Here is a 17,052-nt window from a genome sequence, read left to right on the forward strand (position 1 = left end):
TACATTAAATATTTTTTAAAACGGTAAATGCATTATAGGCTATACTGCAATTTAATATTTTTAAATGAAGCTAAGAGCTCACTTATTTTACTGGTATATTAGCAAAATAGAAACAGATACACATAGGATGAACACTTGAACATTTTATTTTATATATACCTAGTGGTTTACTAGTAAGATTCATTGATTCTGGTAAAAAAATTGTTTAAATAAAATTAGTGATGATGTATAAGTTTTTATTGTATAAAAATGTTTTTTTACAAGGTACCCTTAAATTTTAAAAAATCTTACATTTAGGTATGGACGGAAAAGGTTACTGAAATTTTATTTCAAATACAAAACTAATCACATTTATCATTCTGCTTCCAAATGTTTAAAATGTTTACTTCTTATTGCAATTAAAATATTTTTCTTCCTTATCACTAATTTTTTCTTAAGATATTCCTATTTGTAATGTTAATATGATTTTGATAATAGTATTAAATATTATTCTAAATACGACAACAAATGTGCAATTTCTGTAAGATCTTGAGGTACAGATTCATGATAGCATACATACAACTGTCTTGGCTCTGGTTCGCTGAAAACTCTCCTGTAATAAAATTATGATTTCAGAACATGTCAAAGTCAATATTTTGCTTGCTGTAAACTAAATATTATATGATATTCGATATAGCACAAATACACATCCTTGAAGGTGTTATTTAGCTTAAGGCATTTAGAGGGAAAAAGGGTTATGTTCACTTTTAGTACAATATGTGCCTAACCAATTTTTTGGTGGGTAGTCGGAGGAACTCATGTTTTGAAATATTGTAATCCATGCATAATCACTTATGTAGCTCCTCAAAACTAAAGACAATATTCATAACGACTGCTTGAAAGGCCAAACAGGCTCAGAAAAAATTATGTATATGTTAGTATAATTCTATAGGAATAAGTAAGTAACAGGAAAAGTAAGATTATTATACTATTGATTGACTATTACCATGTTACAAAAATAAAACAAGCGATAAATGTCAAAGAATAAATGTATAAAGGTTAATAATTTCATCATCATTTGTTCAACTGTAGGATATCCATTGAAGGAAATCCACTGTTAGATAGAGATTGGGCCTCTATCTAACAGTGGACTTAGTATTTATATAATAATGTGCGAAAAAAAAGAAGTAAATAATAATAATAATAGGGCATTTCACACATAAATTCTGAATCCCAATTAAATTGTTTTTTTCTATGTATCAATACACCTAATCAAAATGTATTCATCAAAGAACGACGGGAATCTACATCAAATATAAAATGAAAATGTGTTTCAAAATATTTTAAAATATGTCATACCCAACAACCCAAAATAAAAATGGTTCAGAATTCTTTTTGTTAAAACCACATTGATTCAAGATGTCCTGAGGTGCTTCAAACAACATGCCATGCTCTTTGACCGCCACAAGAATTTTATTTAAAGGATTGAAAGAAACATGGTTTCTTTTAAACCTGTAAAATAATGACAGTTTAATTAACATTACACAAAAAAACAGCGGAAAGATATTATATAATTAAAAAAAACTTAGCTATCAATATGATAATTAAATGCATTAAGCCATTTACCTAAGAAATAATGGAGATGGTTTCGATGAGTTATTAAGAGATAAAATAACAAAAGGAACCATTTATATTTTTTCAACAAGCATGATACCTATGTTAAATGTTATCCAGAGATTATTAATTATTGACAAAATTATTTCGGTGATAAGCTAACACATCAAACAACACAACAGCTACCACTGATTCAGAATGCTGATCTGCTGATAAGAGCCAACCAGGAACTCAACAATTGCTCTTTTTGAATAAAGTTTAACCAATGTATACATTATAATATCAACTAGGTAAATGAACAACAAACCAATTTCCACATATTTCTACTCTCTTGAAATGCTATACTAAAATTATATATATAACATACTTTTAATTTTAGAATAAACACTAGGACCAGGAACATCTAGTTTGAATTGGTATATCCATTCTCTGATTATAACCAGTACAAGATTATTTAAAAAAAAGCAAGTATTCAATGAAACTCAATAATTTCAAAATGGTCACCAAGGTGGAAAACAATATATATATATATATATATATATATTATATATATTACATATATATATATACATATATATATATTTATATATATATATATATATATATATATAAAAGTGTGTGTGTGTGTATAAATACATAAATATATATACTAGAAGGTAGAGACAAAACTATGTACTATTAAATATATATTAAATATATATATAGCTTTTGGTGGTAGTTTTATAGTGTAGCATATTCATAAATAAAAAACATTTTAATACAAGTCCCTTATGACTACCATCTGTTGAAGTTTTGAATTTTGGTGAAATTTTCATATTTACAAGTTCAAATGAAAATTTACAAGTAGAGAGGAGAAATGTAGTAAAAAAAAATTTAAATAAAAAAGTATCATACTTTATGCTATATTGGAGTATATCATGTATCTTCTTAGTTGCCATTCTGAAGGTTTGTAGTATAAATGAATATAAAATGTTATTTGCTTGTACTTCAATACTTTTCATAGGTGCTATTAAAATTCCTTTTTCTGTTTCAAGCTGTACAAAATGAAACAGAACGTTTTCTTCGCCTGCCGTTATTCTGTGGTGAAACAAATTATTAAAAATACCTCCTAATTTACGCCATTAAATATACAACACATTTGCTCTCAATCAATAGTTTCACATATAATAAATAATGTGACGATAATACAGTGAGAAAAAAATACCATATATTACCTTTGCACTGTTACATGGTTAAGTTCATTCAATAAACTTTTTCTTATATCTGTCATATCAATGTTACCACTTATTCTACTACCTTCCTGGAAAAATAAATATAAATTTGAATGTGTTCTAATTAAATATAATATTTGGTATTGATAATGTTGATTTATTTCACATGGATGGATGACATGGTCGTCATCATCATTTAGACAAGTTTCTACTAAAAGGTTTTTGTAATACCTGTCTATCCCAATCAGAATCGGATCCTGAAGAATCGCGTCGAGTTCTTTGCTCTCTATCAGCCCGCCTTCCTGTTACTCTCTCTTCACTTATTTCACTTTTAATGAAAAAGAATAATTCTTGACAATCTTTGTTTTGGAATATTATACAGGGGAAATTAATAATAATAATGCTTCTAGGCAAATTTTACATAATTTTCGGAAAGCGAGAAATTTTAGGAAAGAGTTCAGGAGGATCATATTATTCAAACCAGGAATGTCCAGACATTCCCAGGTGGACTTTCTACTTCAAGTGATATTCCCAGGAATATCCCTTGATGTAGCAAGTCTAGAACGATTTTAAAAATTATGGTTATTAACAAATTTATGTTTATAAAGCATGAAATATATTTAGATCACCAGTTCCAATATTTTAAACTTTCAATTTGATATGATAATAGTGTATTGTTAATATCATAAAAATGTTAATGTATGAAACATAAGTACATTAGGTATAAAAATATAATTTAAACCATTAAATAATACATACACACCTATTGCTCTTTAGGCTATTTGAGTCTTCTGAATAACTAACGTCTAAATTACTGGAATGTCTATAATTCTTCTGAGATCCATTATACCGTTGATTGTATAAGGTATGATGGCTCATGCTGTGCTGGTTATTTAAAGGACTGTCTGTTAAGGTAGCAGCGATGTTGATTTGATCAGATGAATTGTGCCGCTTTTTTAAATCAGGTTGAGATCGTGATAGCTTCAGTGTGCTCAACCTTATAGTGTCAGATTTGAGGGCTAAAACGAGTTTTATTTGAAATTAGTACAAAAGTTCTACAAAGAATAAAGATAATGAAAAAATAAAGGTATAGAAATATTATCTTTATGTAAATATAGACTAAAGACAAAGATATTTGCAAAAAAAAATGAATATTTAAATTACGACAACTATTTTAAATAAGAACATTTTAAAAGGGGCTGGGTCTGAGTTCTTCTCGGATCAGGGTGCATTTGGGACTCTTGTAATTTTGAGTTCAAGGATGTCTTATAGGCAAGTTCTATCTCATTCTTGTTTCTATCTAATTTAACTGTACTGGCTTACTTTTAAGGTATATAATAATATGACAAGAACACTATTTGAACATATTAAAGAAAGTTTTAAATTTATTCTTACAATTGTTGTCCCTCATTTTTCGGCCATACTTTGTCAAGAGTTCTGGCGACGTCTCTACTTGAGGAAACGTATTTGATGAAAACCAGGAAGCCATATACTTATGAAGGCCTACTTCATATAATAGTTCCAAGCAACTTTCACACTCTTCCACATAAAATGGTGAAGGTGATGTAACACCAACTGCCTGTAAATAATGAAATAATTAAAAGTTTTTACTTCATTGTTTATATATATCATAATGAATACATTGCAACAGAGAGGAGGTTTACAAGCTAACTTCATTATTATTCAGACACAGCCATAACTTAATTTTAATACATTAGATGGACCAGAAAGTAATATGATTTCTGTCGACATATTTTAAAGAAAAACCAATTGTTTTTCACCGTTCCGGCATTGAAAATTTGTATCCTGGATGAAAAATAGTTGTTGATATAGAAGGTAAATATATTGTTGATTAGAAATTAAAACTTGCTAAAAATGTAGTCATGTGAATTTAACATAGGAAACGGAATTTCCGGTCCCCTTAACACTTATCTTGACAAAAGATCTGTGTGTATGCTTATTTACGTAGTAATAATAAGGAGGGTATTTTAATGACTCAAATATAGATGATTATTTATTATGATGATTTAATAACCTCCTAATGATTGATTTCAGAGTCTATCTGCATACAAGCATGTATATATCTGTACACAAGCATTGGGGGGTTTTTTTATATTACATAGATTAACTTTCCATAATAAAACTACACTTCAACTTTGGTACAATATGCACCTAAATAAGTGATCTATAACTATGATTATTTGGGAATGATTATTTTCTTTATTATAGTAATCTTTTGCAAACACAATGTTCCTCACATGAGCATCACACAAATAATGATTGATTATACATTACATTCTGGACTCCACATATTATAAATCGATTAAAAGACATCCAAACTTAAAATTACTTACATCTTCTGTGCATCCCCCAGCTTCCATAAGTGTTGCTAGTATAAAATGACCCTTACCTACTATTAAAAGAAACCATCTGCCATCAGGAATTCTAAATAAAAAAAATAAAATTGACAACACAACAACATGGAAAAATAAACTAAAGCTCAGAAACACTATTTCACCTATTTTCATTCCTTTCGCTTTGTGTTTGACTTCTATGCTCTTTAATGAAAACTTCTTTCCACATAACAAGTTTTTCCAAATCCTTTTCTGTGCTTAGTCTCAGTATGCCATTAAATTTTAGGAAGGCATTAATCTCCACCAAGTCTTCATCACGTAAATGAGAGCTTAGTAAGTGACCAGAATAAAACAAACATGCTCCAATGACAGTGTAGATCCTTTGAAAGTTTTCAACATCATCTGTCTGAAATTAAAAGTTATTATTCTTAAGATTGTTTTAACAAGTTTTAATAGAACATTCCAGTGACTGAAAAACTGACCCATTCACGATAATCGGCTGCCTCTAATTCTGTTATTGCATCATCAACTTGTATCTTCACTTCTAAAGGCAACATTACTGTATGAGATGCTAAAATGTCTTCAAGTAAAAGTGTCTCAATTTTACCTTCTTGTTTTGATTTATTATTATAATTTTCAAATATTATATGGAAGAAAATTCGAGAAAATAAAGCATCTAATTTATCAACATTGTTAGGTTTGGTAAAACATGATTTCAAGGAACCATAAAGAAATTCTAGAATCTTGACAATGTCCTCAATAACTTGCTTAGCAGAAAATAAATCTAGATTTTTATTAGGTATAGCCAATAATAGTAAGTCGGTGAAATGTGATGCATAAATAACATTAATTAATATATTGTTGTACAAGACACTTGACACTATGGGCTCACTGGTACCCAATGATTTAGATGTCAAATGGTTTAATGTGACATATGCTCCTCTAGTGTTGTAAAGAAAGTTTTGATTATATGGCCGAGGGTAACAGTAAAGAACCCCTTTGTCATCATTACTCTGATATTCTAGATCATTGCAACAAATATACAAAACAGAACACATTGAATCTTTCAATAGTTGTGTCAGAGAATTTTCTGGTGCATTTTTTATTGACAATAATTTGACAAGATCTATGTTAAAGCCTTCATGTACAACTTGAAATGTTAATTTAGGACTTTCAACATCTTCAATAACTCTTTGCAATATATTGTTTAGATTGTATGAATTCACTTCAATTCCATTAATTTTCAGTAGGTGATATCCCACTTTTACTCTAGGAACATATATTGCTTTAGCTTCGGTTAAAAAGTTTGCAACAATTAATGTTTTTCCATCCATATGGGTCTCCAAACTTATTCCGAACAACTTTTCTATTTGACAATTTTTCTCACTATTGAATATCATATTTTTGCTGACCTGAAATAGATAAAATTGATAATCTGAAACCACTATAAAAAATCTATATTCATTGCAAAATTTCTGTTTTATTTTTACTAAACAAAATGATTTTAAAATCACTATTCTGGAATCTAGCTACTGCTTGGCAAAGCAGTAACTATTCTAGCATCAATGTTTATTGATTAATTCTATTTTTTTTTAATAAATGTATCACAAAGAAAACAAATCCCAGAGATCTCTAAAAGTTTTTAAGAAATAAAACACTATACTGCTTTTCAATTTAAATCATAGAAGGAATAATTAAATTTTACCTGAATTATGACTAATTTATTGTTATCTTCTAAATAATTCTTACTTATGTTGGTCATTGCACTGCATTCAAATCCAATAGTGTTTCCACTAGTACTTTCATGTTTTGCTTTGCGATTCTTTAGTACTTTAAATATTCTACCTGTATTGTAAAGAGTGATATGATGGTTCATTTTCTGCATAATATAAAATTTTATAACTCCAGCCACAAAATATTCAGTTTAAATGTTTTCACAAAATATATATTTTTTTGTTTCAATTTGAACATACACAATTTATCTAACACTAGTTCATTAGGATACACAGTTCATGAACCAATTTCCCAGAACTTAACCACTTCAGTAACTACCAAAACTTTATAAATTGTTAAAATACTTTTTTATGTTACAAGCAAGGTACACTTATTAACAAGAAACATTTTTGTTAATTGATTAATGCTCAATAATAAACCCAAAAGTGGTCTTGATGAAGACTTAAGGTTTAAATATTACTCTAAACAACATCTTAAGAACTACAGTACTTTCTCTTAATATCTGTAATATCAATCTAAATAAAAATTTTAAAATATATTAATTGGCTCAACCTTTAGTAGATCTTCTAGTTGAAACTCTCTTAAAATCACGTCTTAACTTAAATGTTTCACAATTTTCTAAAAGAGGGGTGTTAACGTCTTCATTGCCGTTACTGTTTTTTAATTTTATAAAAACCAACTCTCCGTCTTCTCCAATATCAGAATCCCATTCAGGAACTGAACTGTACACAAAAAACAATTTTGAATAATTGCCTATTTGCCGTATTCAATAAATTGTCTCGTAAGTTATTTACCTCTCGGAATCAGAATATTTGGAGTCGTCGGTTGAATCAGTCCAATCATTATCCGAATCACAAGGAGATTCATAATGAACTTTATTTTTGAATTTATTCATAGTGAACATTCGTGTCTCAAAGAAAATATTTATAATAATATTTTCGAGTAAAACTGCGAGATGGATAGTTTGAATAGAAACTGCATTCACTTTAAACGGCAAACTTGTCAAGTTGACAGAATATTATTGGACAGAATATCTTTTTTAGAAAAGTTGGCTAAGTCATATATTTATTAGTTTATTCGATGGTCGCTGACAGACGAAGGCACGACTTGACTCTGAGATGTATAAAATATTGCTTAATTTTGAATACAACCAAACGAAAGTTCACCTAAATATTATATTATTGACCGTCATAGTGTGACCGTTAAGTTTATTTATTTATTTTGTAGAGATCATTAATGAAACTGCAGAATTTTATTATATTAATAATTTTATTTTTGTTAAAATATTAATAAAATTTCAACGCTATTATAAATAATTCTTATAATGCTACCACAGCCAGTCGTTCAATGTACATTGGTTAACGTCAAGTAAAACTTTTCAAATTGATGTCGATATAACTGTCACTTGACTTCCATCATTAGCTTCTGAATTTCTTAAATTTTTAAGAATGCTTTTATTGAGCGTATACATAAAATCAATGTAAAAAATAAAATAAACATTTCCATAATATATGCATAACAATTTTCTAGTTTATCAAGAAATCGCAAATTGTCTTTTTTAAAAATGATAATATGTAAATCCTAAGATAAAATGATAAAAATGGATAGTGACTGCACAGACAATAAAAGCTGTTATGCAAAATCATCTTCTATTCAAAGCTTTTTATTTTACAACTATGAAAATGAGACTTGTGAAGAGAAGTCTGTGCAGGATAATCAAAACAATACCGACGTTGATCTTTTTGAAGAAAATGCAAATATCACTCAATTTGTTTATGATACCAGTACCAATTTAAAAAATCGTAGTAATGAAAACGTTGTAAATAAACAACCAGTAGAACCTACTAGTAAGGTAAAAAAATAGGCAATAGCCGGTTAAAAATTTCAAAAAATATTTAATATCATAATTCCATTTTTCTAGAACAAATTGTACGACTTGAAAGAAAGTACTAGAAAATTGTTATGTTTATTGGATAAAATATTGCAAGAAACTCAAACCACAAAAGTACAAAATGAAACGCCAAAAATTACAATTAAACCGATACAGCCACACGTAAGTGTTAAAATAAAACTATTTTGAAACTTATCATGATTATTTTCAATAGTATTTTCTGTTATTTCTGAGAACATTCAATCTAGAGTTAATTAAAATATTTTTTTTATATTATGCAAACCTTAAAAGGAAGAAGATGGGAAATGCTCGGTATACAACAGGCTCACCAGAAAATGTCAATGTCTTAATAATCCTGATTACAATGATTTCATACTCGTATTCAATGAAAACGTAAAACACGCTACATGCGACCTTGGTCAAATTATAAAAAACTTGCGTGTTCTAAAAAAATTTTTGTACATGGGAAATGGCTACACAACACATGCTCTTATTTTTTTAAACGAAGTAAGTGCTTCTTATTACTAGTGTAAGAAAAAAATACAACAATGTATCGAAGTGATGCTTTTGGTCAGATATTAACATAACTCTTACAGTAAACAGAATCCCTGTCGGAGTCGTACATATCGAGATTCCACTAACTTAAAATTACATATATATACATAAAATTACATTACAGACGACTTTAAGAAAGGTCGTCTGTTCCATCTTGTAAGTGAACATCTTACGCTAAACAAACTACTCTGTGGTCAACCTTAACGCCTTAGCGGCCATCAGTTTGCTTTTATGCTTTAATAAAAAAAAAAAACAGTTTTCTGTACACGATGTAATGTAAACATTTACGATAGTGCATTGAGTTAAAATATATTTCAAAAAAATTACTATTATTACAATCACTAACGGCCGTTTCAACAATAATTTTATCCGCTGTTCTATATTTCAAAATCATTCAGTTTTTTTTTATAAAATAATATTAGTTATTTAAGCCTTTTAGGGGTTATTTTCTCGTATTTATTTAATCTCATTAGATTGGTGCTTCACTACGATTCCACATGATATAAGTGGTGATGCAGTCCTTTTATGTAAACTAAAAATGGCGTACTCACTCTTGCTTGATGGAATCACGTATTTATGTTACTTTATTCATAGGGTTTAACAGAAAGTACGTTGAGTGAAAAAGATGACATAATTCAAGGATGTATCCATGCGGATATCTGTAACGTATTTGAAGACCATTCGATTATTACATCGTTAATAACTTGGTCACGTAAATATAAAAATTATGGAGATCAGATGACGCAGGTACTTGTAAATTTATTTCATTATTGACAGATAAAAAATATGTATTATGACTAACATACACTTTTTTATTTACCACAGGTTATGGCAGCACAAATAGTTCATAAAATAGCAAGGTCAGAAGAGGGAAGGCGATATCTAAATTATAACTCTAAAATAACCTACGACATTAAATACGCTTTAAAGAAATACACTAATACCTTCAACTCTGTGACTCTTGAACCTTTGACTGCTACGCTAGATTTATTACAGCAACATTTTACACAGAATCTGAGCATATCATATTATTGCAAGCCTATCCACAAAGGTAATGAAAAGAAATTTAATGAAAGATTTGAAAGTACAATTTATTTAAAAACAAATGGTTGCAATAATGTGAAAATAAATAAAGAAGTCAATACGTGTTTTATTAAACGAGCAAAAATTATACCAGAGTATACGATTTAAACAAAACAATTATACAGTAACTATATAAATAGAGTTGATATAAAATTAATTATATGATCAGTTATCCGGATTATAGTTATGTACGTACGTTTACGTAAAATTATAACATTGAATATTACTATCGGGTCCCTTTAAATATTTCTATTGTTTTAGGTGTAGGAGTGAAAACTTTACTTGATTTAAGTAAACGTCAAAGTGTAATACCTTTGGAGGAAATGGTTTTGAATCTTGAACTTCTCAGCAATTTGTCTAAGTTGGACCGTGGTAAAATGGAACTCATACCATACGTGCCTGACCTGCTTAATCTTTTGAAAAGAGTACTCAGAGACTATGACAATAGTGAAATTAATATAGTAGCGACTAATCTTCTTAACAACGTCATTTCGAGAAGTATGCTCAAAGATAATTCATTTATTATGGAAAACACGGTATTGGTGAAAAGCATTGGAACTGAGGTAAATAATAATAGAAAATTACACAGACAAACGTCAGCTTGCTCTATGTTCGGGATATGACTAACATTTTACTATTAAGACAAGAAATATAGATTTAGCAAAAAAGATTGAAGATTTTACTGGTGGATTTTCATGGCCCCGTTATTGGGGACCTCTCATACACTCTACGTTATTTTTGGGAATAAGGTTTTTTTATCTTTAATAGTTTTTTCACATTTCTTTGTAGTGTCATTCTCTTCTCTCGATCTTCATATTATCATGCCTTCATTTTTGATCATACATCACAAAATCTTATATTCTCATTTATTCTTAATTTCCTTCTTTGCATCGTCTCTCATCCTCTCCTCAACGATCACAGTACAGAGTTTTATGACAGTTTATCATCAGTTCCTTACCACTGGACTACTTATAACTCATTGAATTACATTACTTTTACTTTGTAAACTTGTTATAAAATATAATTGACTATAGAGCACAAAACACACCTGACGTTACAAAGCTGTCAGACATTCGGATAAGTACGCGTACTTTAAAATAGCCGTGCAAGTTCATCAGTGATCTAAGTTTGTAAAGCTTAACATCGCGACCTTTATAAGATCGAACGTCTGCCACCGTTGTTATACTACTCACTCAAAAAGCAATACATCAACTCTTGCAAAAAAATATTATTTAAAATTACTCGGATTAAAATTACAAAGGTTTTATAACACTACAAACATATCTAAATAGGTTTTTTTTTTAAAAAAACTATACCTGAATACTTACCAGATACTGCCGTATTTTAAAAGGGATAAGTACACATAGAGGGTAGAAGAAAAACTTTTTAATGTATATTAATAAAGTAATGAAATAATGGATTATATTACATCGTAAGTTAAGCAATGAAGAATATACGCGGTTTATATTACAGTATCTATATACATGATATACTAATTTTAGCCCACTGAAATGAAAAATGAAATAGTGCAAGTAAATGAGAAAAAGAAGTCCAAGAAGCATCGATTAAGAAGTGATAAAAAGTTGCCCACAGAACAAGGTATGTTTATATGTGCATGTTCTTCAACGTAATTAATATTCTAGTAATGCGATTTTCTTTCAAATAGAAATAGCTAAGTTTACGGATATCTTGTACAGATTTCTGTGCATTTTTGCTAAATCTCGCTTTACTATGCTAACGGACCGGCGTAAAGAAGCGTATACATATGTTAATTTTTTTAACATGAGTAAATAACATTTTTTAAAGAATAAATTAAATTTCCTACATTAATTTTTTATCGTTCATTAAGAATTGTGCCTATGTTATGGTACATAAAATATAAATATAGAAATCAATTTAAAATCAAAGTAGCATAGTTAACAAGAATAATTCACAAAAGAGCAAGAGAACGTGTTCGCACCGTCCAAGTGGCTGCTGTAGCTGCATAGCATTTTGCGCTCATGTAAACGCATCCTTAGTTAATTATCATTAATAAATTAAATTGTCGATTTTCTAAGGTTAACTCGGCGATTATAGTGAATTCAAATTTTAACATACGTATCATGTATCTTGTGACGAAAACCAACGTTTTTGGCATAAAGCTTTGTATACTAAGGCCATGGCAAAGGAGCGAAATAATGTTATCAGATGACTATAATATTGAAAAAAAAATAAACACATGTTTATCACATTGTATCTCTTTCTAGGTACTTTATATGAATCGCCAATTTTAAACGAAATAAAAGAAATTTACGACAGTAAGTAATTTTTCAATTATTGAAATTGTTTAAAATATTAATAAGAATCTAATTATCGAAAATTTCTATTCCAGAAACAAAAAGGCAAGTAATAGTTGTACCATTGAAATAATAAACAAATTTAATGAAAGTAGTTCTACATATATTTTTTAATAAAAACCAATATCACATTAATATCACTCTCTTATTATTTTAGTTTTAAACAAACCTCGATTAAATACAATAAAACTAAAAATGTGGATACATTTATTTTCTATAACCTGTAACAAATCATACATAAGAAATGTAACTGAAAATCATATAATGTAAATACTTTAAGCATTAGTGCTGTGCAACTAAAATTTTTAATTAATTAATTTTATAACCTGTATTAATTAAAAATCTTCCATATAAATTGCTAATACAAAAAAAACCTTTCCCATGATAAAATTATCTGTTACCAAAGAATTGTTTACAACTCCAACGTAATATATGAGAATAAAGACATGACTAAAACCTTGTAAAATAAAACTAAATGAAAGGTACAAAATGCCATAAACCTTTAGTGCTTTAAAGCTTTTTCTATTTTTAAAACAATACAAACACGATAATATACCTTATTAATTACAAATAACATTAAAATTAAACATAAGCTGCAGTGTAGCTGTAGCAAATCTTATTGGATATTTCAGAAAATAAAATAGTGAGAAATATCCTTTGATTTTAGGGTTAATATTATATTTGGGTACTTTTATTTTAAGAATATGTAATTCAATAAACCTTTTGGAATAAACCTTTTAAATCTTTCCACCCATAACAACATTACATTGCAAAAGGAGCTATATGAAATATAATGTAATGTATTTTATAATATAATTAAAATAAAAAAATCAAGTGCATATGGTATTAAATTCAATCATCACCCATGCCTTTTAAAGTATATTTTAATCAAGTAAACCAGAAAGTGGATCTTAACCAGTTATATTATATTTTAAACAGTTTTTTGTACAAGTATCAAAAATTGACATCAGAATGCAAAAAATGGGAATGTTAACATTGAAATGCTGCAAAAAACATTGTAACTTTGTTAGTAATATTAAATAAAATAATTGACAAGCCATAACTTAAAAACTATGCAGATTTTTCTTCATATAACAATATTTTTGATCTTTACAATGAATAGCAAGTTAGTCAAAGTCTTTGCTACTGTATGGAACAAAATGATTCTTTGGTGTATACGTAAGAGTTCTTTCATTCCTCACAGGAGTATTTGGCTTAAAGAACATAGCTAAGAGTATATAAAAACCTCCAATAATTTTACCAAAAAAATCCAAAATACCTAAAAACATTGGTGTTGAATTTTTAATAAGAATAGAAAACTCTCTTACTAATGCCAATATAAAATTACCTAGAAAAACAACAAAGGTTGTTCCTCCTGTAAAAAATGCTATTACAAATGCAAACAAGAATGTTATAAATTCTGACAAGTTTTTTATTGATAATACACTTTTAAGGTTACTTAATACCTGATTACATGATTCATTAAAAGATACTATAGTATCATCAAGTTTGGTTTCTTTTGATTCTAAACTATTTTTCGTAGATTTAGCGAATAGCGGTTCTAATTCCATGTAAGCATCAGAAATATGTCTAATACATTTTACTAATATTATAACTTCGTTATCTCTGAACCGGACACTTTTAATCTGGAACCAAAATGCTCCAAAGGGTTGGTTTTCAATTTCGGTCCAAATGCAGACATCGCTGGGTTTATCAAATATTTCAGCGTTTGTAATACCTATCCAGTACTCATCGGGTAAAACCCTACGCAGTTTCATTTCCGCGTCCAATAAATCTTTTTTAAGCTCAACTTCAGCAGCGCTTAGAAGTATTACATCTCGATAACTTGTACGCTGACTGATTAGTCTCCTTTCCATGTAACCACCAAGGAAAATACGAGATTTTAATAAATCTTTAGTATAGTTTTTTACTTTAATGGTTTCGGTATTCTCAAAGTTACCAATACTGGTTGACACGGAAGACGTATCTAAAGTATTTTGACTTGTTTCTATCATTTTAATTAAAGTGATTAAATGGTTACTATAATTAAAAATACTATATACAAAATATGAAAACTATGTAAATATGAAAATCTGTAACACAAAACGATTGTATAAATAGTTTTGACAAGTAGTGAACAGAGTTGCCAACGCTATTCTAAAAACTAATTGTAGAACCATTCATGAAAATAAATAATTTCATAAGTAGAACACAAACTCTCTAGTTTATTAACCAAATTAATTTAAGTATGGTAGTGCATTATTAGTAAATAATTATCTATTTGAATTAGCTTTTAATTAATGTATAATAATATTGTAGTGAATGCCTTATATCCAAAAAGAAGTTACCCATTTATTTTTAAATGAAGAAAAAAATAGTTTAATGTAACAGTCGACTCCGGGTGCGATTTCTAACAACACGCAAGCAAACTTTACGTAGCTGGAAACTGAAATAATAGGACTAACCAGAAATGTCATCTTACGTTTGTATCTGTTGATAAGGTCTTATCAAGGTAAGGTTTGTATGCAGCGAGTGCATGGGCGCCGGCGGCTAGGAAGCTGCTGGTCCGCAGGCAGTTGGACGCGGTCCAGCGGGGCTTCGCGCAGAAGATCGCGAGGACCCACAGGACCGCGTCCCTGCACTCGGCCCTTATACTTGCCGGGTTGCTTCCCCTGGACCTTCGGGTCCAAGAAGCAGCCCGCTTATTTGAAATAAGAAAGGGTCATTCCCGGCAGGTGGTAAAGGACCGAGACCTGGAGGTACCGGTCAGCTACCTGAGACTACCACACCCGTCTGGTCAAGTTGGTGTGGAGTTCTCCTGTCTGGGGGAAAGTGCGGAGGAAGTCCGACTTGCCACCGCGGCTGCCGATCTGGTAATTTATACCGACGGCAGCCGCATAGAGGATAAGGTGGGTGCGGCGTTCTGCGTCAAGCGGGGCGCCGTAGAGTCATACACAAAGAAACTCAAGTTGGGCAACTTCTGCACCGTATACCAGGCAGAGCTGCTGGCTCTAGCTGAGGCAACAGGGTACGCGGCCGGCGAGTCGGCGCAAGTCTGCGCCGTACTGAGCGACTCGCGGTCCGCTCTCGAAACTGTCGCAAGATCGGACACCCTCCATCCCTTAGCGTTAAGAGTGAAGGAGAATGTAATGAAAGCGAGAGAAAAAGGGAAGGATGTAAGGTTGTTCTGGGTGAAAGCGCACGCGGGGATGGAGGGGAACGAGAGGGCGGACCAGCTGGCCAAGGAAGCGGCCCTGAAGAGTAAAAGACGACCAGAGTACGAGAGATGCCCTGTTTCATTCGTCAAGCGGCAACTGAGACTGGAGTCGCTCGACGAATGGAACAGGAGGTATGTGGAAGGAACGACGGCTTCGGTAACGAGGATGTTTTTCCCGGACGCCGTCTCAGCCTACCGCGTGCTCCGCAGCATCGAGGTGGACGCGGTCTCGGCCCAGCTCTTCACGGGGCACGGGGGGTTCTCTGAGTACCTTCATAGGTTTAAGCTCAAGGAGGACCCCTCGTGCTTCTGTGAACCGGGCGTGGACCAGACCGTGATCCACCTTGTGGCCCGGTGTCCCGCATTCGGCTTCGAGTGCCGGTCTGGAATTCAAGTCAGGGAGGAGACAATACCCTCCCTGATCAGTGGCGAAAATAAAAAGACATTTTTATCCCTATGTCGAGAAATCGCAAAAAAAGCCATCGACAGAAACAAAACAAACATTGTATAAAAAATATAAAACAAAATAAAAAGCTAGAAGAACAAAAATGTAATGGTATAAGATCAATGTTAAACAATGTTAAATGAAATGAAATTTATAAATGTAAAAAGGAGAAAAAAGGGAAGAATGTCAGAAGAATAGAGCGAATGAGAAAGAAAGACGAAATGTAACATGAAAGATAGACAAGACTGAAAGATTATGTGAAGAACGATAGAAGAGAAAGACAATAAAAATTCTGTGAAAAAATTATATTAAAAGATTAAGTCCCTGTCCCACTCAAGATAGGGGAACGAGATAAAAAAAAAAAAAAAAAAAAAAAAGTCTTATCAAGATACAGCAAGTTGCAGTAGCAAAATTAAGAATAGCAATATATTCTTACAGATATACATCTTACCCTTCTCTTCAGTTTCTTCGCTTTATTAGGAATCTTAACGTTGTAACATATTATTTAAAATCCATTTTTATTTATGGAACAAAGCAGTTTTGCATTGTGGCTTGCGATATATTTCGCGGTTTCAATCCTCAGGATGTTTTATGTAAAATATGTGACATTACCACTGATTACAAATGGAAAAG

General features: G+C 30.5%; 3 protein-coding genes across 4 annotated transcripts; 1 reads left to right on the forward strand and 2 right to left on the reverse strand.

Moving 5' to 3' along the window:
- Positions 1–276: 276 nt before the first annotated feature.
- in (protein inturned) lies at positions 277–7,839 on the reverse strand. Of its 2 annotated transcripts, XM_068761262.1 has the most exons (13): positions 7,687–7,839; positions 7,445–7,614; positions 6,864–7,003; positions 5,641–6,570; positions 5,323–5,564; positions 5,159–5,249; positions 4,200–4,383; positions 3,568–3,823; positions 3,036–3,132; positions 2,808–2,893; positions 2,488–2,670; positions 1,339–1,491; positions 277–592 (listed from the first exon to the last, which is right to left on the reverse strand). In XM_068761262.1, exons 1-13 carry the CDS (start codon positions 7,794–7,796, stop codon positions 487–489), a joined length of 2,748 nt encoding a protein of 915 aa, XP_068617363.1. In that variant the 5' UTR covers positions 7,797–7,839; the 3' UTR covers positions 277–486. The 2 variants fall into 2 exon arrangements, with proteins under 2 accessions (XP_068617363.1, XP_068617364.1); XM_068761263.1 differs by lacking the exon at positions 7,445–7,614.
- Positions 7,840–9,182: 1,343 nt separating this feature from the next.
- On the forward strand, positions 9,183–12,830 carry LOC137918514 (uncharacterized). The gene is made up of 7 exons (XM_068761334.1): positions 9,183–9,290; positions 9,933–10,085; positions 10,164–10,389; positions 10,683–10,984; positions 11,924–12,020; positions 12,668–12,718; positions 12,793–12,830. The coding sequence occupies exons 1-7, from the start codon at positions 9,246–9,248 to the stop codon at positions 12,828–12,830; spliced, it is 912 nt and encodes a 303-aa protein (XP_068617435.1). The 5' UTR covers positions 9,183–9,245.
- A 270-nt stretch (positions 12,831–13,100) lies between these two features.
- LOC137918455 (uncharacterized) lies at positions 13,101–14,858 on the reverse strand. The gene has a single exon (XM_068761266.1). The coding sequence runs from the start codon at positions 14,770–14,772 to the stop codon at positions 13,885–13,887; it is 888 nt and encodes a 295-aa protein (XP_068617367.1). The 5' UTR covers positions 14,773–14,858; the 3' UTR covers positions 13,101–13,884.
- Between the last annotated feature and the right edge of the window lie 2,194 nt (positions 14,859–17,052).

The sequence above is a fragment of the Battus philenor genome, unplaced genomic scaffold (genome assembly GCF_028537555.1).
Source record: "Battus philenor isolate CCGP_79_NKW_IND1 unplaced genomic scaffold, ilBatPhil1.0.hap1 SCAF_14, whole genome shotgun sequence".
NCBI classification, from domain to species: domain Eukaryota; kingdom Metazoa; phylum Arthropoda; class Insecta; order Lepidoptera; family Papilionidae; genus Battus; species Battus philenor.

What these genes read in the sequence shown, in the direction of transcription:
- LOC137918455 (XM_068761266.1), bottom strand. Translation starts at nt 14,772, where the DNA reads ATGATAGAAACAAGTCAAAATACTTTAGATACGTCTTCCGTGTCAACC.
- LOC137918514 (XM_068761334.1), top strand. Translation starts at nt 9,246, where the DNA reads ATGGGAAATGGCTACACAACACATGCTCTTATTTTTTTAAACGAA. An exon ending in TGAAAAGCATTGGAACTGAG is followed by an intron (nt 10,985 to 11,923) that starts GTAAATAATAAT and finishes TACTAATTTTAG; the next exon opens with CCCACTGAAATGAAAAATGA. An exon ending in AAAGTTGCCCACAGAACAAG is followed by an intron (nt 12,021 to 12,667) that starts GTATGTTTATAT and finishes ATCTCTTTCTAG; the next exon opens with GTACTTTATATGAATCGCCA.
- in (XM_068761262.1), bottom strand. Translation starts at nt 7,796, where the DNA reads ATGTTCACTATGAATAAATTCAAAAATAAAGTTCATTATGAATCTCCT. An exon ending in AACTAGAAGATCTACTAAAG is followed by an intron (nt 7,004 to 7,444) that starts GTTGAGCCAATT and finishes TTTACAATACAG; the next exon opens with GTAGAATATTTAAAGTACTA. An exon ending in TTTTTATTTTGGGTTGTTGG is followed by an intron (nt 593 to 1,338) that starts GTATGACATATT and finishes ATTTTATTACAG; the next exon opens with GAGAGTTTTCAGCGAACCAG.